The sequence below is a fragment of the Entelurus aequoreus genome, linkage group LG04, assembly GCF_033978785.1.
Source record: "Entelurus aequoreus isolate RoL-2023_Sb linkage group LG04, RoL_Eaeq_v1.1, whole genome shotgun sequence".
Lineage (NCBI taxonomy): Eukaryota > Metazoa > Chordata > Actinopteri > Syngnathiformes > Syngnathidae > Entelurus > Entelurus aequoreus.
In genome coordinates this window covers 25,163,577-25,191,076 of record NC_084734.1, presented here as the reverse complement: position 1 = coordinate 25,191,076, position 27,500 = coordinate 25,163,577, and the positions used below count along the sequence as shown (strand labels likewise).

At 40.4% G+C, this 27,500-nt stretch overlaps 1 protein-coding gene across 2 annotated transcripts in view; it reads left to right on the top strand.

Moving 5' to 3' along the window:
- epha7 (eph receptor A7) overlaps window positions 1-27,500 on the top strand; it is a 208,350-nt gene that overhangs the window by 73,080 nt on the left and 107,770 nt on the right. For both annotated transcript variants that reach the window (XM_062044430.1, XM_062044429.1), the window contains exon 4: window positions 1,960-2,115. In XM_062044430.1, the coding sequence (XP_061900414.1) occupies window positions 1,960-2,115 (156 nt within the window). The remainder of the gene's footprint in view (window positions 1-1,959; window positions 2,116-27,500) is intronic.

The following is a 27,500-nucleotide window of genomic DNA, read 5'->3' as shown; positions in this document are numbered from 1 at the left end:
TCGGCCATCAGGCACATGAACAATAACAAGATCTGATAGCTCAGTTACAGCTCTTTTTATTACCTATTCTGTTATATGTGTTTTATGTTGCATGATTGCACCAAGAAAAATTCCTAGTTTGTGAACCCATTCTCCAAACAATGGCAACAAAAACTATTCTGATTCTGATTCTGATTTTTTACCTGAATGCCGCCCCCTCGGCTATCTGCATCTTGGGAACACGCCATTTATCGCCGTCATGCGACCTGAGCGTCACAGTCTCCACTTCAACTCACATTAGCTAACTTGGCTAAAATTAACAACTCTCTTGATGCAGGCACCTCACGTGACCTAAAGTGGGTGGCCTAGGATGGACAACCAAGGCAATTCTCATGACAGACCACAACTCATATTTTCTGACATGCCCACAAGAAATGAACAAGAGTTCCTTCAGCTGCCTGACACTTTATGCATAACTTGCTACCTACTATACCAATTTCAAACAACTGTAAGGGTGTAAAAACAATCTATTCAATATGTTAAATTGACTCATCTTATTTGTAATGCATCAAAAGGGCTTATTGGCTTTTTTCCAAATATCATAAATGTTTAAATCAATCATCCATTTCAAACACATGCATCATTTGCATTCTTAGTATGATGTTCATTTAACATTTTTTTTAATTGCATCCTGATTAAAATACGTATCCTCCAGTTTGGGGCTATTATAAAGAATATTTTCAGAGGATATGCATTTTTACAGCAATTTTTACAGCAATTTAAAAAATAACTTATTATATAACTTCTGGGTATATTATAAGGATCAACTATAAAATGAATGTTTATTTAGACAGCTGAAGTGCAGTTCCCTTTTGATAATTTTGATTGAAGGTACATGTGATGATTGACAGACGGAATCTTTTAAGTGGCTTTTGTCTACGGCCGGTGCACAAAGTCAGAACATCAGATGCTTGGAATACTATATCATGTGTGCTCATGCTGTGGCGAAAGCAATAAAATGAATATAAGTTGCAAAAATGGGAAATTGCAAATTTCAGCAAAAGTGACTAGCTGGCTACTTTTCAAAACTTTGTTAAAGCCCATGGATTGTAACTCCATAGAGGAGTTCTGCAGCATGTCCAAAAATACCCCCCAAATTTGGTCAATGGCCATCAATGCGATAAAATCACACTAATCACATTAAAAGCCAGGCAGCAGCTAAAGGTGCCAAATTCCTTTGGCCTGACCAACAAAGTCACTTCTGCTGTCGCCACCACAATAGTAAGCTGCTGCCACCACAACAACATCAATCAATCAATCAATGTTTATTTATATAGCCCTAAATCACAAGTGTCTCAAAGGGCTGTAGAAAAATGAATAAGAAAAATGAATTCTCAGTGGCAGAGGGGTTAGTGTGTCTGCCTCACAATACGAAGGTCCTGAGTAGTCCTGAGTTCAATCCCGGCTCGGGATGTTTCTGTGTGGAGTTTGCATGTTCTCCCCGTGACTGCGTGGGTTCTCTCCGGGTACTTCGAATTCCTCCCACCTCCAAAGACATGCACCTGGGGATAGGTTGATTGGCAACACTAAATTGGCCCTAGTGTGTGAATGTGAGTGAATGTTGTCTGTCTATCTGTCTTGACCCTGCGATGAGGTGCCGACTTGTCCAGGGTGTACCCCGCCTTCCGCCCGAATGCAGCTGAGATAGGCTCCAGCACCCCCGCGACCCCGAACAGGACAAGCGGTAGGAAATGGATGGATGGATAATTCTCAGATGAAACAGTCATGCGAGCCTATTTTAATTCACTGGATAGTAACCGTTAATATAAACTTTTCAACTAACCAAGATCATCATTGTCAAATACTTACAATTGTGTGTATTCACACGATTGTAAATGTTGACTATATATAATAACTATATGTGGTAGGACATTTAAAATGGCATTAAAAATTAACTTGTTATGCCTTTCTCATTTATAGCATGTGGCCATGGATTCTACAAATTTTCCTCCCTGGACCTACAGTGCTCTCGTTGCCCGATGCACAGCTTTAATGAGCATGAGGGTTCCTGGCGCTGCGACTGTGAGGATGGCTACTACCGAGCTTTTTCTGACCCTCCTTCTGTGGCCTGCGCAAGTAAGTCTATAACAGATTAAACTGCATGTATAAAAATGTGTCTCTTCAATTTGTACTTAGCTTTGGGCTGTGTCAAATCAAATACTTCCGTCAGTATAGTTCAATAGGTGTACAGTATTTCCTACTCAGCACCATCGCACAACTCTGACTCCTGTGCTGATGCCAGGGCCGGGGTTGGGGGGTAACTAGGGCTCAAGGCCCAGATGTTTTCTGAAAAGTTTTAAATTTTTCCTTTAAAAGCGGAAAAAATACTCTCTCTAGTAAAGTAGCCTGCATACAGCCTACCTAAGCCTCCCCTGACGAAGAAACTCTCTAAAGCCCATCATTTTAAACCTATAATGGGGCGGTCCATATTTTGGCCGCCCAATCACAGGGTGAATGCTAACTTTTTTGTCCCGCCTATGCATGCTACCTCCAGAGCGATCCTTCTTATTTATCAGATTTTTTAAAACATTTTGTGGTGTGCTTTTATAATCATTGATACATTTTTAAGTTTGTTGATCATTCCATAGAATCAATTACAGTATATTGGTACCAATTCAGACAACTTTTCCCACCCATGGTGCACATTATCGAAAACTAACACAGAAAGTTAACACATGTGGTACACAACCTGTCCACTGAAATATGTGCACATTATATAAAATGTCCAAACACCATACACACTTCAAAATACACCAATTTAAATCCACAACAAAGCATGACAGTTAAAATGCAAAACACTCTCTCTCCACACTTCGACATGTTTGGCGCATTGACTGTCCTTTTCTCCCAGCATCAGCATCTCCGACCTCCAGGTCTCTTTGTGGTGTCATGATGTCTGGAAGCTTTCCTCTGATCTTTCTCTTGAACAGGAGCTCTGCGGGAATCGTCCCCGTCGTATTGTGCTCAACAGATTGATAAACTATCACATATTTGCGTAGCTCCCTTTTTCAGTCCAGCCCCCGACTAAGTGATGCGTATCCTCTTCATTAATGAGGAATTTTGTCTCTCCACCTCACCAATGACCTGAGCCAACTTACGTGTGGTTTTCACGTGCTGAATTCCGTTCTCTTGGCTGAATATTTGAAATAGTGCAGACATGTATTGGGTCCACAATCTGAAAGAATGGAAAGAGGAAATCCGTGCCTGCTGAAGATATTCTCCAAACTGTTGATGACCTTTTCAGCAGTGATTGACTGCAGGATTTCATATTCATAATAGCGACTGTAGTAGTCTATTAAAACTAGGATCGAGTGTCCTATTGGTAATGGGCCTAGTAGGTCAGTGGCTAAGTCCTGCCATGACCCATCTGGCAGTGCTGTGGGTCTCAAGGGTTCTATTTGGCACCCGTGAAATGACTTCACATCCTTCTCTGCAGCTTTATTCATACCTGGCCACCACACCGTACTCCTGAGGTGTTGCTTAGTGCCCACGATGCCCAAGTGTCCCTCATGAGCCAACTCCATGGCCCTGTTTCTGAGTGCATGTGGCAGCACAATGCGTGTCCCCCTTATTACCAACTGTCCAGTGACACATGGTTCATACGCGATTTGCGCTTACACTTGGCACTTTTCAAAACATCCACTCTGTGTAGCACATTGCAGAGTTCATCATCAGTTGCAGAGGCCTCCTCTACCTCTCTGGTGGTCAGTGCTTGTGGAGTAGTGTGACAACAAAACAAACATATTTCTCCGCTCCATGCTTGTAATCCCCTTCTGTCGTGCTCTCTCCCAGCAATCGTAACAGAGGATCTACAATGTTGTCCTTTCCAGGTATGTGGATTAACCTGAACTCATATGGTTGGAGCCGAGGCACCCACCGTTCAATATGGGCACATGGCTTAGAGGTCGGACTGTAGATGGCCTCCAAAGCCTTGTTATCCGTCACTAGGTCAAACTTTTTGCCATAACTGTAGGAGTGCAGCCTATCGCACGCCCAAACCAAGGCGAGGACCTCTCGTTCAGTTTGTGAGTATCTCTGTTCATAGTCAGTCAGGCTCCTGCTTACATAACATATGGGCACCATTTGCTGTCGTTGCTGCTGTACTAAGATTGCTCCTATTCTTACTGGTCCCGCATCTGCTATGACTTCAGTAGGGGCGTCTTTGTCAAAGTATGTCAGCGTGCCAGCCTCAGCCAACTTTTCCTTCAGCACTTTAAATGCGTGTTTTTGCTCTGGCCCAAATATTAAGGCTGTGTCTTTCTTGGTCAGCCTCCGCAGTGGCTCTGATATGCTAGCAAACTGTGGTATTAAAAGGGATGAATATCCCGCAAGACCAAGGAAACTTTGAGTTTCAGAGGCGTTCTCTGGCTCTCGTGCCTCTGCTATTGCTCTCACTTTTTAAGTGGTGGGGCCTATGCCCTTCTGAGAAAGTAACATGCCCATGAAAACAAGCTTGTTCATGTTGAATTGGCATTTCTCCTTGTTTAACGTCAGCCCACAGCCCTCCAACCTTTTCAGAACTGCATGAAGTCGTTTGTCATGAGTCTCCTGGTCTGGGGCGTGAACAATAATGTCATCGGAGATATTTTCCATCCCCTCAGAGCCCGCTGTGGCCGTTGCAACTTCGTGTTGATACTGTTCACTGGCAGATGAATCACCAAATATGAGTCTCTTGTACCTGAATGTTCCCGTGTGCACTACAAATGTAGTGATAGCCCTGGACTGTGGTGTAAGCTCTAGTTGGTGGTGGCCCCATTTCAGATCTAATTTGCTGAAAATGGCAGGCCCGTTCATTCCCTGCAAAAGCTCATCCGCTTTGGGGATTGGATTGGATTGCATGGTATGTATCATGTCAAGATACATTCTAATTTCATTTCTTTTTGGGGTCACCACCACAGGGTTCACCCATGGTGTAGGTCCCTCGACTTTTTCAATAGTATCCATGTTGAGAAGCTGATTCACTTTTTTCTTTACTGCTTCCCTTAAATGAAATGGCACCCGCCTTAGTGGCTGTGCCACTGGTGTCACACGTTAATCAATATGAAAACTTATTTGCTTTGTGTTCAGTTTTCCAATACCTTTAAACAGTTTGGGGTATTGTCTCTGTATTTCAGATATAATTTCTGTCACTGCTGCTATGTTTGTACCCACTCTCAGTACGCTTAGCTCAATAGCAGTTTTCTTTCCCAGAAGTGGTTCCCCCTTACCTCTATTACAGTGAATTGTGCTTCAGTGTTACGTTTTCCTTCTTTAACTTCCCAATTGAACACACTCATTACTTGAAGAGGCTCCTTGGAAGAGTATAGATACCCGGTATAAGGTTTGTTAACTTCCTTCGTGGAAATAAATGTTGTCCTTTTACTTTTAAGCATTTCCCATGTGTTTTCATCAACAAAATTGCGAGATGCACCAGAGTGAATCAGCATAAGAAGATCCTCTCCCCCAACATCAAATGTAATCCTCTCTGTGTTTGAATCATCATCAACAGTAAATGCATAGTCTCTGTCCTCTGTGTCATGGTTTTCAGTTTCCACACATTTCACATTATGGCTGTCTTTACCTTGGGTCTTGCACATTTTCGCATAGTGGTCCTTTCCATTGCACTTTTTGCATGTCTGTCTTTTTGCTGGACATGCAGGGTCCTTGGCGAGGTGATCTCCATGTCCACATCTGTAACACATTTTGTTAGATTTCCCTTTTCCTTCTCACAGATGTGTTGGTTTCCATTTCTGGAATTTCCCTTCCTTTTTAGAATAAACACGGTTCACCGTCACCCCCTTTTCGGCGCCATCCACTTTCATCGCCGTCATCTGTACCTCCAGTCTCTCACACAGTGCCGCTAACTCCACAGCGAGTGTCAGCGCCAGCCGGTATTCCTCCAGCAGCTTCCTCCGTACACACTCCAACGTGCATTTGCTCGACACTGCATCTCTTATCTGATTACCAATGTCCGCATCAAACGCATAGTCTCTCGCAGCTTAATGAAGCCTCATCACAAACTGCTGCACAGTTTCCCCCAGTTTTTGTGCTACCAGGTAGAAAGCTGGCACACAAATGTAGTGTTTACCTGCAGTACAAAGTAGTCATTTAGCACCTTGACAGCTGAGGCATAGTCCCTCGGTCCTCCTGTGTCATGTAGCGCATACAAGATATCCTGCACGTCCGTGCCTGCATGGTGTAGAAACAGCGGCCGTCTTCTCTGTTTTACCGGAGCCTCCGCGTTGTTTGCCAAAATCAGACTTTTTGCGTCCGTGTAAGGCTCAAACGCCGTCAGCCACCTGGTCCAACTCGGCCCAGCTCCTTATAGCACTCAAACTTTGGTAAATGATCCATTTTGAGTCTCGCCGACGTGGTCAAACTTACGGATTTGATTCCGGACTGATATCCTCGTCGCCATTGTTGAGTATTGAGTGCTTCTTTAAAGAATCCAACTTGTATTTAAAACAGGAAGCATTTATTAAGAACTCCGGTCTGTGACAACATACTGGTGTCCATGCTTCCGTGTACACAATACTGTCGTATGCATCTGCTGCGTAAGACGTCACAGTACAGCAAGCAGATCTGTACGTAACAGTATGTATTGGCGACAATACCGCCATACCGATATATGTAATGCTTAGGTCTTGACGCGGAGGTGTCTTTACTCGTTTTGTCTGCCCTATGTGCTGTCTGCCTCCTCCACACACAGAGTGAGGTGGGGTAGGAGCCGCACTCACTTCCCACAAATTCAGGTACGAGGAGTGTGTGAAGCATATCTGTCAACCTTCCCATTTTTGCCGGGAAATCACATATTTTGTCATAATGGAACAAAATGTGTCGTAATGGAACAGACATTACATTGTTATTGAACGTAATAGTTAAAATATTAATAAAATATGATTTTCTCTTAGTTATGCACTCCAAATTGCCAACAGTTTATGTATACAACTTTGTGTATGTAAATAATGTAACACTGTATTATAGTAGTTCTCATTACATTCTAAATGTTAAGATTTGAGCATCAAGTACTTGCACTTTCATGTTCATGTTCCATTTCCATTATTTTCTGTAAAATAAATACAATTATTTTAAATGGGAATTTTTGCCTATGATTCACAATCCTCATGTAAGATAAGAACATACGTTTTTCTTTTTTAATGCATTCTCAATAGTAAATAAATGTGATCAAAAGTTCTGCTTACAACGGAGCCTATGGGAGTCGTTCTATTCTGCCTATAAGGCAGAATAGAACATAGGCGTAGTGGGTTGAGCAGCCGTGCCAGAAACCTGAGGGTTGCAGGTTCGCTCCCCGCCTCTTACCATCCAAATCGCTGCCGTTGTGTCCTTGGGCAGGACACTTCACGGTGCTGCTCACACCGGTGATTGAATGATAGGTGGTGGTCAGAGGGGCCGTAGGCGCAAACTGGCAGCCACGCTCCCGTCAGTCTACCCCAGGGCAGCTGTGGCTATGAAAGTAGCTTACCACCACCGCCAGGTGTGAATGAATGATGGCTTCTCACTTCTCTGTGAAGCGCTTTGAGTGTCTAGAAAAGCGCTACATAAATCTAATCCATTATTATTATTATTATTATTATAAAGCCCTTCAAAAACATCCAAACACGTACATTAAGGTTTTATATACACGCTGTAAGTATATATGTAATGTAGTAACAAGCACATTTATAATAAAATGTAACATTTACGTATTTTGCTCATTTTAAGCGTAGCGACGCATTCATTTAAAAAACGCATCTTGTTTGTTTTTTGCTTCGACAGCATCACTGATTACTATTCACTGCAGACTTCATGAGCCAACAAACATAGTAAAACATCACTTACTGTACAATGCCTGCTCTCACTGGGATGCTGACTGCTAGGATGTTCATATATTCCCATTTAGATGAAGAATGACTCATAATCCTCACGTAGAAAACGGGGATGCTTCTTATTGTGTCTTTCTTGCCATAAATTGGCTGTCAAAGTGTACCACCTTGTCGAATTATGTCATCATCCCTCTACTATCAAGGTGCCAGCAACTTGAGGGTTCCAGTTTCGATCCAGTTTCGATCCTCATCTCTGGCCATCCAAGTCACTGCCGTTGTGTCCTTGGGCAAGACACTCCACCCTTGCTCCCAGTGCCGCTCACACCGGTGAATGAATGAATGGAGGTAGTCGGAATTGGCAGCCACACTTCCGTCAGTCCAACCCAGGCCAGCTGTGGCTACAAATGTAGCTTACCACCACCTAAATGTGAATGTGGAGGGAATGAATAATGGGTTCTCACTTCTCTGTGAGCGCTTTGAGTATCTAGTTGGTAGAAAAGCGCTATATAAATCTAATCCATTATTATTATAGTTACACAAGCTAGTGATCAATGCGTTGCTGTAAATAGTTTGTCTGCGTCAGCGCTTATAATAAAAATATCACTAATACTTGGTTAATATTCAACTCGTTAAATGTAAATGGAGTTTTGTTGGCGGTTTTTTGATGGTTATTGGGATTTATGGGCGTATTAAAAGACTTCCTATTGGCTCCATTGTAAGCTGACTTAAGTTTATGTACAAGTTAGAATGCATTAATTAAAAAAAAATAAAATAAAAATAAATTATTTAAAAAAATATATATATTTATACATATATATATATATATCATTCTGTTTTTCATAATGATTGTGAATGATAGGCAAATGTCCCCAAAAAGTGAAGTTCCCCTTTATACAAGATGTACGCACTGTGCATAATTAAATTTTCCACTCCGCTCAGAGCAAGTGAAAACGTTGTATCCGCCATGCACCTAGCTCTACCCTGCTCGTTTGCTGACAATTTGCATACTACACTTGAATGCATGTTTAGAAATTAACTAAACAAATATTCAGAGTCTTTAATTAGTCTCTTAGCCTGAATTGATTCTGAAATAATGTGATGCACCATATTCAGATTTATTGAAATGCTTCCGTATATGTTAAGTTATGCATTGTTGATTTTTTACGTTGTACTGTAATTGTGATAACCTTAATAAAAGTGGTATAGCGGGGGAGGGGTGGGGGTTTGTGGGGGAAACAGGTACAGTGGTGTCTGAGTGTTGGGGTGATGCTGATGGACTGGGTGATGGCTGTAAAAACCTGCAATCATCGTCTATTGTTACCTGCAGGGTGGGGTGTGGGTTTTCTCTAGTTGATTTTGTTACATTATTATTTTTTTGTTTACCTGCAGGAGTGACTTTTTCTGAAACAATTGTATGTCAACTTTACGGTTGACGGCCCAACCCATTTTCGTACTAATTATCAGGATACGTTTCCTTTTAACACACCTCAGACGACAAGACAATCTTAGTAGACAATCTTATGAGTCATGAGATACTCTAAAACAGTTGCAGTCTTTATGCCTGTTCCTAGACCTTCTCCATGTGTAAAGTCCTTTGAGATGACTTCTTTTGTGATTTGACTATTTGAATATAATTGATTTGACTCGACTTAAGCATTAGCGTTAATACTAGGCTATAGTTCTCTCTTTTAATGACATTTTTTATTTTTACCTGAGTTCACTGTTATTTTCTGTTTTACTTTCTTATTTTCGTTGCACTTCCTGCTCAGGTTCCTTTACTCTGCTTGTGAAACTGCATGAAGTTGGCCCCTCACCCCTTGCAAAACTGTTTAAAATAGTCTCATTCGTTTGAGCTGGTTTGTGCTGTTGAAATGGTTGTATGTGCTGTTTTCCTTTCTGAGTTATTAGACATTATTTTATTATTTATATTTTATGCTGCTATACTTTATGAATTATTAACTATTAAAAATTTAGGATGTGACATCGAAGGCGAACCAGAATTCTCCAGTTTAATTTGTGGTTCAAACAATAATCTCATTTGTTTTCTGCTATGTTTTTGCTGGTTTGTGCCGTTCAAACCAACGATTGTGTTGCTATAATTTATGTGTTATTAATTACTTTTCTTTCTTTTTTTTTGTCCTGTCCAGATGCTCAGGCAAATCCTATTGTTGATGTCGATGCCCATATTTGCTCTGAAGATTTACTTTACAAAAGAAAAGGGCGGAATACTTCTATTGTTAACTTATTTGTATTTGACTTTATTAAATGGATTTATATTAATGTTTGGCGCAGCTGAGCGGGAGCAGGAGGCGATAGAAAAAATAAAAAAGGAAGACAGAGGGGGAAATTGCAGGGAAAACAGGGGGATAAACAGAGAGACAACAATGACAACAACAATAACAACCACAACAACAGAACAGCATCAGCAAATATGATATGTACAAATATGATACAAAAAGTGATAGTATAGAAGCAGTTAGTGAAGTAAATATTAATAACACAGAAATGACGATGAACATAATTGCACCATAAATGGAACAATAAAATACCAATAGAAATAGCACTATTGGTAATGAATAATAACAATAATGACCTCTATTGTCAACTATACAATTGTTTCAAATGCAACAATACATATATGTTATGATTACTTGACTTACAAAAGAAAGCAGATAAATGGAAGGGAAGAACGAGAAGCGAACTGTATTAGCCTTGTAGATTGTTATAGTATCAGTAGGTTAAACTTCGTCAGTGTGCCATGTTTTATCCAGTTTCCCTTAAGAAAACAACGTTAATATATGTTTGATTCAATTATATGCATGAGTGTATGTATGCATATGTGCTTGTGTATGTCCAGTATGTGTGCATGTTTGTACAGTGAATGTGCGTGTGGATGTATGTACTGTGAGTGTATGTACAGTATGTATGGATGAATTAATGTATGTGTGTATTAGGGTTGTACGGTATACCGGTACTATTAAAGTACCGCAATACTAATTAATTGAAATCGGTACTATACTCCCTTTGAAAAGTACCGGTACTGTTCTGTCATCCCAATGCCGCTGTGCAGCGGTGACTGCAGAGCCAAGGCGCATGATGATGAGTGTGTCAAAACCCACACACAAAGTGCATACAAGCAATAACGTCTTGGAGAGGAGGAATGGCAAAAACACAATTCTACTAGTTGACAAAGAGGGTGTGTGAAGTACAATATGAAGGTATTTGGGCTTCAAAACTAACGATAAATGTGACGCTTTAAACAGGGAGGCGTCGCGCTGCAAATTCTGCTTTAAAACATGCCTCGCCAAATGTGGTGATTATTATTACCACCTTTGCTTCAAACTTAAGTAAACATCTAACCAATAATATTTGCACAAGGAGTTATAAAGACTAACAGGTAATAATGTAGTTGTTACCTGTCCTGCTGTTCGGCTCTAGTGCAGACCGTAGTCGAAGACCATAGGGCAGACGTTCCCTCCAGGACACAACCGGACCCGTTCATCCTTCTACTGCGCAGTGCACGCATTACCTCTCTCTCTTTACTCGCCCACTCACTCACTTACGTCACTCAGCCAACACGTTGCCATTCTCGCAAACACACATTCACTACTCTTATAAGTTAATCAGCTCCCCTGTTGTGCACATGAAGATACAGAACATGTAGATACGTAGACGCGCACACAGCTGTTTGGCTTGATGTTAAATATTAGCGGAGTTAAGACCGCCCATCTAGCGTCAACTATTGCAAGTGAAATGACTGAATTTGATCTTTAAAAAATGTGTATTTTACCTGCTACATGGCTTATCTGTGTACTTTTATCCTTAGTTTTGTTATTAGTATTTACTATTAATTGTATTTTTCTTAAAGCACATACCAGGATTGGCAACCATAAATCATGAATAATTTAAAATAATGTCAGTAAAGCTTTTTATTATACTCTAATCTAATCCTTGATTTTGTCAGACTATATGTCATATGGAAAATTGTAAATTGTTCTTTGAGTGCAACAAGAAAAGCCCAATGTGTTTAAAGGCCTACTGAAACCCACTACTACCGACCACGCAGTCTGATAGTTTATATATCAATGATGAAATCTTAACATTGAAACACATGCCAATACGGCCGGGTTAACTTATAAAGTGCAATTTTAAAATTCCCGCCACACTTCCGGTTGAAAATCTCCTTTGGATATGATTTATGCGCGTGATGTAATAAAATGCACGGAAGTGTTTGGGCCCTATTGGACACAATACACAAAGCTCTGTTTTCTTCGACAAAATTCCACAGTATTCTGGACATCTGTGTTGGTGAATCTTTTGCAATTTGTTTAATGAACAATGGAGGCTGCAAAGAAGAACGTTGTAGATGGGATCGATCGGTGTCTTAGCGGCTAAGTACAATACTTACAGCAACACAACAAGGACTACTTACCCTGATAGAAGACGCCTAGCTGATGCTTGCCGCCAAACCCACGGATGAAGTCCTTCGTCGCGCCGTTGATCGCTGGAACGCAGGTGAGCACGGCTGTTAATGGGAAGATGAGGGCTGGCTGGCGTAGGTGGAGCGCTAATGTTTTATCATAGTTCTGTGAGTTCCGGGTGCTAAGTTGCTAAATTAGCCTGAGCGTCGTTAGCAACAGCATTGTTAAGCCTTACCAGGCTGAGAATTTTTAACCGTGTAGTTACATGTACATGGTTTAATAGTATTTTTGCTCTTCTGTCTATCCTTCCAGTCAGGGGTTTATTTATTTTGTTTCTATCTTCATTTGAGAACGATGCTAGCACGTTAGCTCAGTAGCTAAGTGTGTCACCGATGTATTGTCTTGGAGATAAAAGTCACTTTAAATGTCCATTTCGCGTGCTCGACTCTCATTTTCAAGAGGATATAGTATCCGAGGTGGTTTAAAATACAAATCCGTGATACACAATAGAAAAAGGAGAGAGTACATAGTTCTGTGAGTTCCGGTTGCTAAATTAGCCTAAGTGTCGTTAGCAACAGCATTGTTAAGCCTTACCAGGCTGAGAATTTTTAACCGTGTAGTTACATGTACATGGTTTAATAGTATTTTTGCTCTTCTGTCTATCCTTCCAGTCAGGGGTTTATTTATTTTGTTTCTATCTTCATTTGAGAACGATGCTAGCACGTTAGCTCCGTAGCTAAGTGTGTCACCGATGTATTGTCTTGGAGATAAAAGTCACTTTAAATGTCCATTTCGCGTGCTCGACTCTCATTTTCAAGAGGATATAGTATCTGAGGTGGTTTAAAATACAAATCTGTGATCTACAATAGAAAAAGGAGAGAGTGTGGAATCCAATGAGCCAGCTTGTACCTAAGTTACGGTCAGAGCGAAAAAAGATACGTCCATCACTGCCTCTCAAGTCCTTCACTGTAACGTTCCTCATCTACGAATCTTTCATCCTCGCTCAAATTAATGGGGTAATCGTCACTTTCTCGATCCGAATCTCTCTCGCTCCATTGTAAACAATGGGGAATTGTGAGGAATACTAGCTCCTGTGACGTCACGATACTTCCGGTACAGGCAAGGCTTTTTTTATCAGTGAGCAAAAGTTGCAAACTTTATCGTCGATTTTCTCTACTAAATCCTTTCAGCAAAAATATGGCAATATCGCGAAATGATCAAGTATGACACATAGAATGGATCTGCTATTCCCGTTTGAATAAAAAAAAAATCATTTCAGTAGGCCTTTAATGCCCTTTAATTTATATTTCAACCTTGGAAAACTATTCTTTAAATGCAATAAGAAACATATGTTTATTGTATTGTAAGATTTTCCGTTAAAATAAAGCCAATATTGAAATTTTTTGTAGTTTCCTTTATTTGGAAAATTATTAAAAAGTATCGATATACATTTTGGTACCGGTACCAAATTATCGGTATCGAGACAACCTTAGTGTTTATATACAGTGTTTCCCATAAACTGCCAAGATACCTGTGGCGGTGGGGGCGTGGCTATGGGCGTGTCACCATGACATCATTGAGTAATTTGCATAATTTACTACAATGATATGATTTTCTCTAAAAAGGCTAAAAAAATGTATACTTACTAATAATAATAACAGTTTTGTTTTAAACGTCCGTCCATCCATCCATCCATCCATCCATCCATTTTACAATATAATTACAATACTTTATGTACATATTTTTATATACAGATTTGAACAATAAGTTATTCACTGCAATATATTTATTCATTGTGGTTCTTACAAAAAATATATGTTATAAAATATAAAAGCTAAAATGTCTCTTAAAGCTCTGCCCCTTTAATTAGTGCATACTAAATAATTTAACTTTAGCCTACTACTACAACCATATTATTTACCAGCAACATAAAGTGAAACAGAGGCAGAGGTGTCCTGCCACAGTCAGTAACAAATAAACAGAAAACAGTAGTGGTCAAATACAAATAAGGCAACAAGAGAAGTATCCTACACTTCTCTTTTGTAAAGTAAATCTGAACAGCCTATATGGGCATCTACATCAACTATATGATTTGCCTGAGAAGCTGGACAGGACAAAAAAAAAAAAAATCTATTTGTGGCGGACGTAATTCTTTCGTGGCGGGCCGCCACAAATAAACGAATGTGTGGGAAACACTGATATATATTTTGTGTCTGTGAGTTATGTATGTGAATTTGTATGCACAATATATTTGTCTCCCAGTGTGTGCGGGAGCCAAAGTACGGCCCCAGCCACCCAGAGAGCCCAACCCCAAACAGCAGGTGCGGTGCCCAGGTACAAGGGACCACCAGCCCCACGCAGCTAGGCCGGCCAGCAATTGATTGATTGATTGATTGATTACTTCTCAAATTATTATCATGATCTACGCTTCACTGCCTTTGGGGGGGCGGTAGACAGACTGGTACACCTGTGGATTTAAAAGTTTTAACGTAGCTTTTGCAAGTTTTACTTTTCCAGCACAGTAAATACAACCCTCCAAATTACATCTTTGGCCGATGTTAATATGTTTAAACACTAATGTTGTATACAAAGCTTAATGTACACTGATAATGCAGAAATGGAAGGTTAATTAGTCTTCTAATTTACGCTAGCATTGCACATTCTTATTTGCAAATGCAAAATAGACCTAAATAGAAGTTAATTTGCAAATAAAGGAACATGGGTAAGCTTTACCTACTTATGCATGTAATACGTAGTATGTAAGTGTATAACATTTGTATTTACTCTATGGTTTAGATACCTAGATGGATAAAATGTCTAGTGATTTGATTGAGGCTGCATTTTGGGTACAAACACACTTTGATTGGTGCAGAAGTTAAATAATTGATGACAATTGTATTTATTTATTCTTAAAACTAAAAAATCAGCAGTAGACAGGGATTCCATTACTCTCAAATGGAAACAAAGCAGTGTATAGACGGTGCTGCGTGACGAGCTGGGAAACAGCATCACTGAAAATGCCCTGTATACTTTTGTTAAATTAAACAGACATTACCTCTGGTCAGCAATAGGCTAGAGTCCTGCAACAATTGATAAACAATTTTTTCAGCTTCTCTTTCATCATCAAGCTTTTCAGGTTGATAAAATGGATTGAATCAATTCCGTAAAAGGCTCAATACAAAGACCAACACTATCAAGCAAAAAAAAAGGGAATATACAATTTTGAAGCCTGGCACCTGGACTCATGTTCATTTAACATGTGACAATAGCAGGCAATAGCAGTCTCCCAGTGGTGCAAATGCTGTCGGAGAAATATGACGTTCGTTGTGCAGGTGCACCTGTTCCAAATTAAGTTATGAGCGATTTTTGTCTGGTCATTCTAGGAGCTCTTGTGAAGGTGTTTACTTTTTATCCTGACCTGAAAAGTTACATCAATGAATGCTTTAACATTTCACTTGGTAAACAAAATGCAAAACTACCACCTTGTTTTGTCTGGTTAGATGTTGCACACTGCATCAAGATGATCTGCAACTGGGACTGCCTGAAGAAAAAAATATTTTTTGTGAGCTCTTTAGCACAGCTTCTTAAATCACAAGCTGTGGAGCATACAAAAGAACTATTACGGGCTATCACTATTGTGGCGTTAATTGAAGCCGAAGGCATTGATACTTCTGGAGCCTTTTTATCATCAGAAAGGTTTAAAAAAAATACCTTCCATCCATCTATTTTCTACCACTTGTCCGTCTCGGGGTAGCTGGGGGTGATGTAGCCTATCCCAGCTGCATTCGGGCAGAAGGCACAGATAGACAGACAACAGTCACACTCACATTCACACACTAGGGCCAATTTAGTGTTGCCAATCAACCTATCCCCACGTCTTTGGGGGTGGGAGGAAGCCATAAACCACAAATTGCACGAGTGTGTCGCCATTCCAGATGACAAGGGTGAAGAACAGGAACAAGTAAATGCATGCATTCAGATACAGACTGACGTCCAACAGTGGGTAACTGAAAAATGTGACGAGAGCAGGTCACTTGCTATGGCTGATGGAGATTGCGATAACATCCACTTCCTCCCTGAGATTATTCCCATATAATATGACTTGCAAGTTACTTACCACTCTGGATAGGAATAATGGTGTCACTATTCCGCAGCACCAGCGTCACTGCAAGTTCAGCCAGTTGAAGCAGAGTTCAAAAATATAAAACAAGGTATTTTCAACATGAAAACTTACCTATAAGGGTGGATCGTCGTATTGCTCGCCATCTTTCCTTCAAGAAGGAAACATGCAGATTTGTTCTGCCATTGACACTGCATCCACTGTCGAAGAGAACAGACGAACGGATGCTTACCCCTGTGAGGAATCTGATGCTGCCACAAACACACGCCCAACAGATGAAGATGCTGTGAAAAGATGTATAACCATTAAAAATGAAGATGAGTTCATACCTCTCTTCTTGTCCAGAATGCCTACATGCTGTTCCATCTGCAGGCCGGAAAAAAGTTAAACTGCAATTGATAAAACGTGTAAACCATCAGCAGCTTCTTAAAGTCGGTAAATGAAACGTCTCTTGTGCATTTGATCCCTTTTGTCAGAGCCTATGTAGAGCTTTCTGTGTCAGTATTTCTTTTGGAAATGTTGTAAGTTTCAACAAACACAGCAACCAGTTCAATTACTGGTAAGAGCCATCGTCACACAGGTTGTGACCCAACAGGTCTGCGTAGAGAAGGAAAGACTGCTGTCCAACATGTGGTAGGCTACAAATAGATGCACACTGCAACATCTCTACTATGATACAGAGAACATTGCAAAACATTGCAAGTGATTCAATGTTCTTCACCGTATTGCAACCTAAGCAAACAAAGCACAAGGACGGTTGCATTCATCTCTACCTCCATTGGTGTCCTCCAGACTTCTGGCATCATCTTGTGACTGCTTTGGCAGAAGGACTCCTGACTCGGACTGCCTCCGGCCAATCAGAGAAGACACCTAAACAGGAAATAGTATATGTGCAGGGAGGGTTATCACACTTATAGTCTGGGTGAACTTGTTTAGATTGACACTGACCTTGCCAGCCATTTCTCAGCTACTCCAGTACAATAGGGTGTCCACAAGAGATGATTTCCCTTGTGTGAATTCCCCTCCAACATGGTGCTCCAAGGACAGACCTTCACATTGAGGGCAGTCATTGCTTTTTGGGCAGCCTTGACCCAGGATGCTCTTGGACATTTTGTATCCTACTGCATGTTAAAGTTAAAGTACCAATGATTGTCACACACACACGAGGTGTGGCGAAATTAATCTCTGCATTTGACCCATCACCCTTGATCACCCTCTGGGAGGTGAGGGGAGCAATGTGTCTGGGAGCTCTATGATGACCTGAGAAGTGGTGTACGAGCAGCATCAGGAAAAACAAGGATCTGCCCACATGCTGTGTTGTACACAAAGGACTGGAGATTTTTTTCTCACAATTTATAGTTACTGTGTTTACTTTGATATTTGTTCTGCATTCATCTTTGAATGTTCAATTGTTATTTGATGTTCCAATTGCACAAACATTTTTGCATTGAGTAAATGCTCCTATCTTTAAATTTTTTATGCAGTAAACATTTTTGCACATTGAGTAAATGCTACAATCTTTATATTTCATATGCAGTCACCTTTGCATATATGTATCTACAATTACACAGTTTTTCCAGGACAAGACAATTGAGGGAGTTTGTCAGATTAAAGCAAACAAGAGAAGGCGTAAAATATGCTATTACTTAACAATCATTTATGTGGTGTCCTTAGTCCTTACTGAGTATAAGCTAAATATTATGGTTAACCTTATTGTTTTAATCTTCTACAATACCAAACATTTCATATAAGTTACAAAGATATGAAATATATGTTTAGCTTTTCCCCCAAGATAGCGCTGCTGAAGTAGCTGCTTATTGCAGTAGCTCTGTGCTCTTTGATATTCTACTTTGTTTTCTTTAATGCTTCCCTGTTTTTGACATGTGTTTTTACCTTTTTCTTTAAACCCTTTCAGAACTGCACAACGAACCAAGGGTGGCACTTTTGTGACTTTTGCACTAGTTCAATTACTTTTTTGTGAAATGTTTTAATCTGCTTTCGGGGAGCCTTTTAGCCATACCTCAATTGTTTATACCAAAGACCAGTTGCTGGCTGTCTCCCACACTGGAGTCCACGTGGTGAAACCAGAGATTCCAGTGGAGATACAGAGGAAAAGACGAGACTGCAGGGCTGGTGTTTAGCGTCGGACATGAAAGCGACGGTTTAAACCGAGTTTACCATCGGTTGGAATGGGAATCGTTTGCTCTCTCAAACACGATGGACGAGCTGACGGCGCTGACAAGGCTGGAATATAAAGAAAGCAGCATCTTGTGTTTCACGAAGTCGTGGCTGGATGAACATATATCGGACACATCGGCCTCCCTGGACGTATTCTCACTCATCCGCACAGACCAACCATTGTCCAAGAGCAGTAAAAAGTAAGGAGGGGGCCTTACCGTTTTTGTGAATAACAAAGGGTGGAGTCCTAATTATGTCACTGTTAGAAAAGTAGGAACATTGAGCTCCTGGTGGTCAGCATTCGACCTTATTTCATCCCAAGGGAGTTTTCACCTGTAATTGTGATAACTCTGCTGCTGCGTGTGATTGCGTACAGAAGAAGGTGTCACAGCTGCAATCAAAGCACCCACAAGCCCTTCTCCTTATCGTTGGGGACTTTAATCATGCCACTCTTTCTGCCACCCTGCCCCCTTTCACACAGGATGTTAAGTGCCACACAAGTGACAGTAAAACTTTGGACTTGCTGTATGTCAATGTCAAGGAAGCATACACAGCCACCCCCTGCCCCCTTTTGGGCGCTCTGATCACAACCATGTTCATTTTCTGCCACACTACATCCCTGTGGTGAAAAAAAAAAATCCACCACAAAGGAGAAGTTTGATGACGTGGACAGAGAAGGCATGTGAGCAGTTGAGGGACTGTTTCGACACCACAGACTGGGATATACTCTGCAGCCCCCATGGAGAGGACATCGACAGTTTGACTGAGTGCATCACAGGATACATAACTTTCTCTGTGGAAAACACTGTGCCCTCCAAGATGGTCCGGTGCTTTCCCACCAAAAATCCTGGGTCACCACTGAGTTGAAGGCCCTACTGAACAAGAAGAAGAGGGCTTTCATTTCAGAAAACAAGGTGGAGCTGAGAAGAGTCCAGCGGAATCTTAAATATAAGATCAGGAAGTGTAAGAAGGACTACAAGCAAAAACAGGAACAGCTAGAGCAAAATAACATCTGTGAAATGTGGACCAGCCTCAAACAGATTTCAGGTCATTGAAGAGGTGGAAGTAGTCACCAAGCTTTTGGCGACCAAGAGTGGGCCAACAAACTGAATGTTATTTTCAACCGTTTTGATTCTGGCCCTACTGCAACCCCCTCATTTCCAACCCCTGCTCCACTCCAGTTCCAGCTGTTCACACTTCCCCAATACGCCCCTTCCCCAATACACCCCTCTCAGCGAGCCCCCCAAAACCTACCAGCCCAGTTCACAGCACCCAGCCATCACCCGCCCAACACTTCATCAGCTTGGATCAAGTGAGGACGGAATTGGGAAGGAACAAGGTCAGGAAGGCTACAGGCCCAGATGGCATCAGTTCCAGACCTCCCACCTAATGAAGACCATGGAACAAATCATCCTCAGGTACCTTTGGGCACAAACAGTGTCAGCAATAGACCCCTTGCAGTTTGCTTACTGTCCAACCATCGAGTGAGTGGTGCCATCGTCTACCTGCTGCATCGGGCCCTCACCCACCTGGAGACTGCAGGAAATGTGGTGAGAGTCATGTTCTTGGACTTCTTCAGTGCTTACAACACGATCCAGCCAGCACTGCTGCGGGTGAAACTGGAAGAGGCGGGAGTGGACAATCAACTGGCTGCATGGATCATTAACTACCTCATTGACAGTCCGCAGTACATGAGGTCGCGTGACTGTTCTTCCGATGTGATAGTTTGCAGTACAGGGGCTCCCCAAGGGACAATGCTCTCACGTTACTTGTTCACGCTCTATACCTCAGACTTCAAGACCTCTAACGCTGCTATCTGCAGGAGTTCTCGGATGACTCCGGTCATGTTGTGGAATGTGTGTCTGAGGGGAGCGAGCAGGAATACTGAGAAGTCATCTCAGGCTTCGTCAATTGGTGTGCACGTAATCACCTGCACTTAAACACCAGTAAGACAAAAGCGCTTGCGATTGATTTCCGGCGGTCAGCTACACCACCCACTGATCAGACATACAAATTGTGGACTCATTTAAATACCTGGATGTTCACCTCAACAATAGACTGGAAAGGACTCACAATTTAAACAATGTGTACAAGAAGGGTCAAAGTCACCTACACCTCTTGAGGAGACTGAGGTCCTTCGAGGCGTGCAGTTCCCTGCTACACACATTTTATGACACAGTGGTGTTCTATGCCGTCGTTTGCTGGGGTGGGGGAACAGACAAGACAGACTTAATAAACTGATTAAGAGAGCTGCCTCCATCCTAGTCAGCATTGAGGAGGTGGCTGACCAAGTTGACATCCGCAATGTCCAATCCCTCTCACCCCATGCACGACACTGTGGAGGCCCTGAGTAGCTCCTTCAGTATTAGACTGTTACTTCCACATTGCAAGATGGAGCGCGCCAGCGGGTCCTTTCTACCCACAGTTGTAAGACTTTATAATGCACTTTTGTGATTACTAGGATCTTTTTTTTTAATGTGAAATACGGATTTTAGTGTTTTTATTTTATCCTTTATCTATACATATTAGTGCTCAATATGTAGTATTTATTACTATTTTTTTCTGTTTTTCATTAGTTTTTAATTCTGCTCCTGTATTTAAAAATCTGGGCTGCCACAATGTAATTTCCCCATTGTGGGATACATACAAGTATATCCTCTCTTATATTAGTGTCACTGATATGGAAGAAATGTGTCAAAGCTATAAAAGCAAAATATTTTACCTGAAGTTCTTCCTGTGACGGTGACATGACTCGTGTATCTACTGAAACAAAAGAACGACATGGGGTTTTAAAAATCAAACGAGAAGAAACTTTTTAAAGTGGAGGCAGAACATAGCATACTAACATGGCAAGAACAACTGAAAACAAGTTCCGGGTCCACTGTAAGTGGTGACGTCACTTTCAGTATAGTAATCTTTAACTCATAAATTATAGCAACACAATTGATAGTTTGAATGACACAAACCAACAACAACATGAGACTATTTTGGCTTAATGTGGACATCATTTGGAGAAAGTGGGGGGCTGGCTGACCTTTGATTGACCTCTAAAAGAAACTTTAAGAACTCAGAAACTAAAACAGCACAATCATTTCAACGGCACAAACCAGCACAAAATATTGGGACTTCTTTGGGGAGGTTTTGACAAGGTGAGGGGGCTGGTTAGCAATCATAAAATGTTAATAACATAACAAACTATGAAACAAACGAATGAGACTATTTCAAGAGGTTGAATTTGAGTGCTGCCTTCCTCACTTGTCTCTGGTTGGCAATCTGGGCACATTTTTCCGGGTTGCCAATCAGGTATCTTTATATGCCAGACCTGCCTTCAGACATGGTTGGATTATGAGCATATTTTTCGGACTATAAGGCACACTTAAAATCCTTTCATTTTCAAATTTTTTGTCGGCCCATTACGGCTACCGTAGTCAGAGATGCAAGTATTACTATGGTGTGTGTGTATAAGGACCGCAAAATGGCACCCATTAGCAGACGTATTATCTGGGGTTTTGTTTCACAATATTATGCAAAACCAACTTTTCTTACCTTCTGGTACCTGCTGATGTGTATTTGAGATCTGCATAAGTCCTGAAAATTTGCGCACGTCCGCCACTGTAGTCCGTGAAGATGCCGTAGTTGACGAGCTTCTTCTTTTTCACTAACTTCTTGTTATGGGGCATTCATCCTCCGCTGTTGCCATTTATAATATAAAGTAGTATAAAGTTATAACTTATATATCGCTATGGAAGCGCTAAAAACTACCATTGTAGTGGGTTTACATAATTCACCCACGGAAATTTAGTTATTAGAGAGTTCCGGTTGGACGGTTTTTCACAGGACACATTTCCTGCGTTGTTATTGCACTAGTGAGCCACAGATGATAAGATGCTGCTCCGTTGTTGATTTAAATAAATTCGGAATGTCATTAAAACAGTTAGCTCCATCTTTTGACTCTTCTTCCACTCCCATCCTTGCACTCTACACCGCTACAACAAAGATGACGGGGAGAAGACGCTGTCAAAGGTGAGCCACGCCCACAAAACGGCGCATCCTGAAGCGGCCGTCAAAAAGCGACTTGAAGATGGTCTGTAAAACATAATTTATGCAACATTTTGACCAAAGAACCACCATTACATGTTATGTACACCAAAAGGAAATGTTTTAAATTTAGAAAAAAATCATAATATGACCCCTTTAATGCGCCTTACATTCCGGTGCACCTTTTGTATGAAAAAAGACCTGAATAGACCCGCTCATCGGCAGTGCGCCTTATAATCCGGTGTGCCCTATGGTCCAGAAAATACGGCACTTTGCTTACCACTCATGGTTATTGATTGTTTCCTGTGCTTCCTGTGCACTTACCTGCTGCACTACTGGTTTGTGAATAAAGACTTTTTAACTGCACATCGTTTCCTATCCCCGTATCTTGAGGTCACAACTACCGCGATCATACGAGTTTGTGACATTCCTGTGAACTCGTTTTTTCATGCTTTATATGCAACCAAGTACATGCATATGAGAGAAATGATCACACTTGCAACTACCCCCCCTGCAAACCCTAAGTAGGCCAAGTAAGAATCTCTTGTGTGTGTGGGCGGGTGTGTGTCTGTAAGAGACTTATGGTGAGATATGATGAATTTCATCACACAGCCTTGGTTTTTTCTATGTATTAGACAGAGCTGTGGCATCGTTATTTATTATAGTACTGTAGCTGTCACATCAAAGTGGTATTCTAGGTCAATTTTAATGCCATGTAAAGTATCATTTTATTTTAAGTCTCTGCTCGTGTCAAATCTCTCTTTGCCACTGAACCACTCAGCTGTCCTTTGCTAAATCTTTTTCCATTTATTCAAACTTTTTTCTTTCGCACAGCTTGTTTTGCCCTCAACTGACATGCTTTAGTTTTGTGGCCCAAGCTTTTCTTGTTTGCATATTCATTAACATAATTGATTCCAGTCAATTAGTCATTGTTTAGTTAATTACAATAGGGGACAATAGGTGAAACAGTGCTTTGCTTGTTTATACGGAACTTAATTAAATAAAATACCGCTGGCACACTGAATTTGCTAGAGCAGGGGTCGGAAACCCAAAATGTTGAAAGAGCCATATTGAACAAAAAAACTACAAAAAAATGTCTGGAGCCGCAAAAAATTAAAAGCCTTATATGAGTGTTATAATGAAGGCAACACATGATGTAAGTGTCAATACTAGCAATAATAGCCTACTATCTAAATGACTGTGTCGCAGACTGACACAAATCTTTGTTGACATACAGTAAATGTTGAAATGTAATATTTATTCTACACATGTCTATAACATTGGAAAACATTAGTAAAAGGGAGGCCTCTCAGAGGGTAAAATAACTCCTGGAAATTACTTGCTTAGAATGGCCAAAGGTATAGATGTGTGTGTCTAAGTTAAAGGAAACGACAGGCTGTTTTCTTCTAGTCACTAGAATCTAATGGATTTATGACAATATTTGTGGGCTGGGTAACGTTTGCGGTGGTCTATATCGGCACACAAATAATTATCAGAAATGCAGCCGATACTACATACAGATAATGTGTAATAAGACATGCAAATATAAATTAAATACATAAAGGATATAAGTAAAGGAAATTAAATGAGCTCAAATATGCCTACACACGAGGCATAATGATGCAATATGTACATACAGCTAGCTTACATAGCATCTTAGCATCAAATAGCTTGCAGTCATGCAGTGACCAAATATGCCTAATTAGCTCTCCAACAAGTCAATAACATCAACAAAGCTCACCTTTGGATAGTCACGCACAGCATAAAATGTTTGGTGGACAAAATGAGACAAAGAAGGAGTGGCATAAAACACGTCTTTCTGTGGCAGTGGCAGAGAAAGTTCATGAGTTCAAGGATCGCCAAAATTAGTAGGACAAAACGGCACTCGCCAAATACTTTCATCAGTGAACATGTTTAATGTGAACAGTGGACTTTCTAACAATTAGGAAGGATCGTGTCATGTTTGTCCTTCTACAGAAATCAAAATAAAACAAAAAATATAATTTTTTTTATTTTACATTTTCATACATGTTTTAAAAATCTCCAGGGAGCCACTGGAGCCATGTGCGGCTCTAGAGCCATGGGTTGCTGACCCCGTGCTAGAGCAAGGGTGTCCATTACGTCGATTGTGACATACCGGTCGATCTCAGAGGGTGTGGGTCGATCGCAAGGCATTAAAAAGTAGACATTACCTATCATCAATCTTTACTATGACAACGCATTTGTCACTCGACTGACATACGCGACAACCAAGGGTTGTGTGAGATGACCACTGGCTGCTGCCAGCTCAGTATGAAGACAAAACCGACAGGCAGGAACGTGACAAACACTTTTTATTCCAACACAGACTCGCTGTGAAATGAGTGAAGACCGAAGACCAATGCAAATACTGCTCCATCCTGCATGCGTTAACAAAATAAGGGTCTCAGAAAACTAGCACACACAAGCTAGCGAGCTACAGAGTTACACTCCAATGTATTTCTTGTAAAGTGTATACGTAAGAGTATAAATAATAGTATGAAAACTGGATTAAAATATAAGCAAAAAACCAACCACTTTTTTCCCTCCACAATGTATTTTCGGAGTTGTGGAATTTATCAGTACTACTGTAAATCATGTCTGATTCCAATCAATACAATTCATCAGAATAGGGCAATACACCAACATACAGTCTTGTTGTCATGACTGGGTTCTTGGGTTTTGCTTCTCCGGAAGGCAAAGGAAAATTGGCGCGGGCAAGGCGTGAATTTAAATACATGATTTATTTTGACACTAATAAACTACACAAAAAGGAAGCAAACAAAAGGCGCTCATAGCGGAGGTAACAACTTGACTATGAAACAAAACTTGCACAATGGCAAAAACTATGAACAATAAAACAAAAACACAAACTGTGGCAATAATAAACAAAAACTTACTTGGTAAAGAACTGTGAACATGACATGAATCAGGGTGATGAAAAAGTGCGAGGACGCCAGGACGAACAACAGAAACAGACAGATTTAAATAGTGACGTGATCAGTGAAAACAGGTGCGTGACAAGACAGGTGAACAGGTGCGTGACATGACAATGTGAACCAGGTGAAACTAATGGTTGCTATGGTGACAAATAAAAGTGCACAAAAAGTCCAAAACCAAATCCCAACATGACTAAAACAAAACATAATCACAGACATGACACTTGTCCTCAAGAAAGGAATCTATAGGCATTTAACATGTTTTTTATTAAACTCATTTTATATGTTAAGAAAAAACCTCAGCCTTGATTTTAATGAATAATTAAGCCACTGATGTCAAACTCAAGGCCCGGGGGCCAAATCTGGCACGCCACATTATTTTATGTGCCCCGCTAAAGCCTGGAAATAATATGTATTAATACAATGCTGAATCTTTTCTTACTAAATATATTTGTTCTTTCCCTTTTGACATTAAAAATCATGTACTGCATGCAATTGCATATCTTTTAAAATTCAATATAATCAAAATCACAATATTATATTGTCATGTATTAAAAAAATATTTTTTGTTAAAATAAAGATAAATAGTGTACTTAAATAGCTGCTAGACTTATGATTTCAAAACCAATTATCAATCAAATTATAGACTGTAAATTGACAATAGATTTTACGGTTAAATTCCGCCGACTGAGTTTTTTACCATATAATCAACTTTGGTACAGTTTTTTTCCAAATACAGTAAGACACTAAAACATTAAAAAACAAAACATTACAACAACGTTTTACGGTAAAAAAAACAAAAACTGGCAGCTCTGAATTTTACCGCTAAAAACAGTGGTATTGTTTTTCCATTCCATTCTATTTATTCAGTTGTTTTATAGGCTGTAAAAAACCCACTGCTTTTGCTGTAAAATTCTGGTGACTGAGCTGCCAGTTTTTGAAGTAAAATTTTAATATTTTTTTTGCAGCTTATGTAAAAAAATATATTGGTAATGTATTATATACACTACCGTTCAAAAGTTTGGGGTCACATTGAAATGTCCTTATTTTTGAAGGAAAAGCACTGTACTTTTCAATGAAGATAACTTTAAACTAGTCTTAACTTTCAAGAAATACACTCTATACATTGCTAATGTGGTAATTGACTATTATAGCCGCAAATGTCTGGTTTTTGGTACAATATCTACATAGGTGTATAGAGGCCCATTTCCAGAAAATATCACTCCAGTGTTCTAATGGTACAATGTGTTTGCTCATTGGCTCAGAAGGCTAATTGATGATTAGAAAACCCTTGTGCAATCATGTTCACACATCTGAAAACAGTTTAGCTCGTTACAGAAGCTACAAAACTGACCTTCCTTTGAGCAGATTGAGTTTCTGGAGCATCACATTTGTGGGGTCAATTATACGCTCAAAATACGGTACTTTGTCACTATCAAATCTAATATTTAGTTCAGTGTGTTGGTATTGAACAACTGAATCGATTTTGGGTTACAACACAACTTCTACAAGCCTCTTTGCCCAAAAATTGTCTTAGAATTTTAAAGCATGGCTTCGCTAAAAGAGGCAATGCTGCTTTCCCTTCATTAGTAGCAAGGCCGTTAGGTCACAGATCACATTTGTAGATTGTGGATTATAGATAATTTGAATACCACATTCGCCTGCTGACACTGACTGCTCCCTAATTGGAGCACAACCTTCTCATGGACTGTTAAGGGTTAAACACGCCTGCAGTTCTTCTCAGTGCAAGATTCTTCCCCTCTTAAGCTTGGATTTACTCGTGGCTTAATTCGCAACAGTCAAGACAGAATTTGAAACATGACCTGAAACTATCAAAGGCAAAACAATGCTACGTGTTGTACATGCTGCATGTCTGGGAATTTTTTTTAAAATTTGTATTGTTCCTCAATTTGTGCATTCTTTTTAAAGACTCTCAAATGACTAT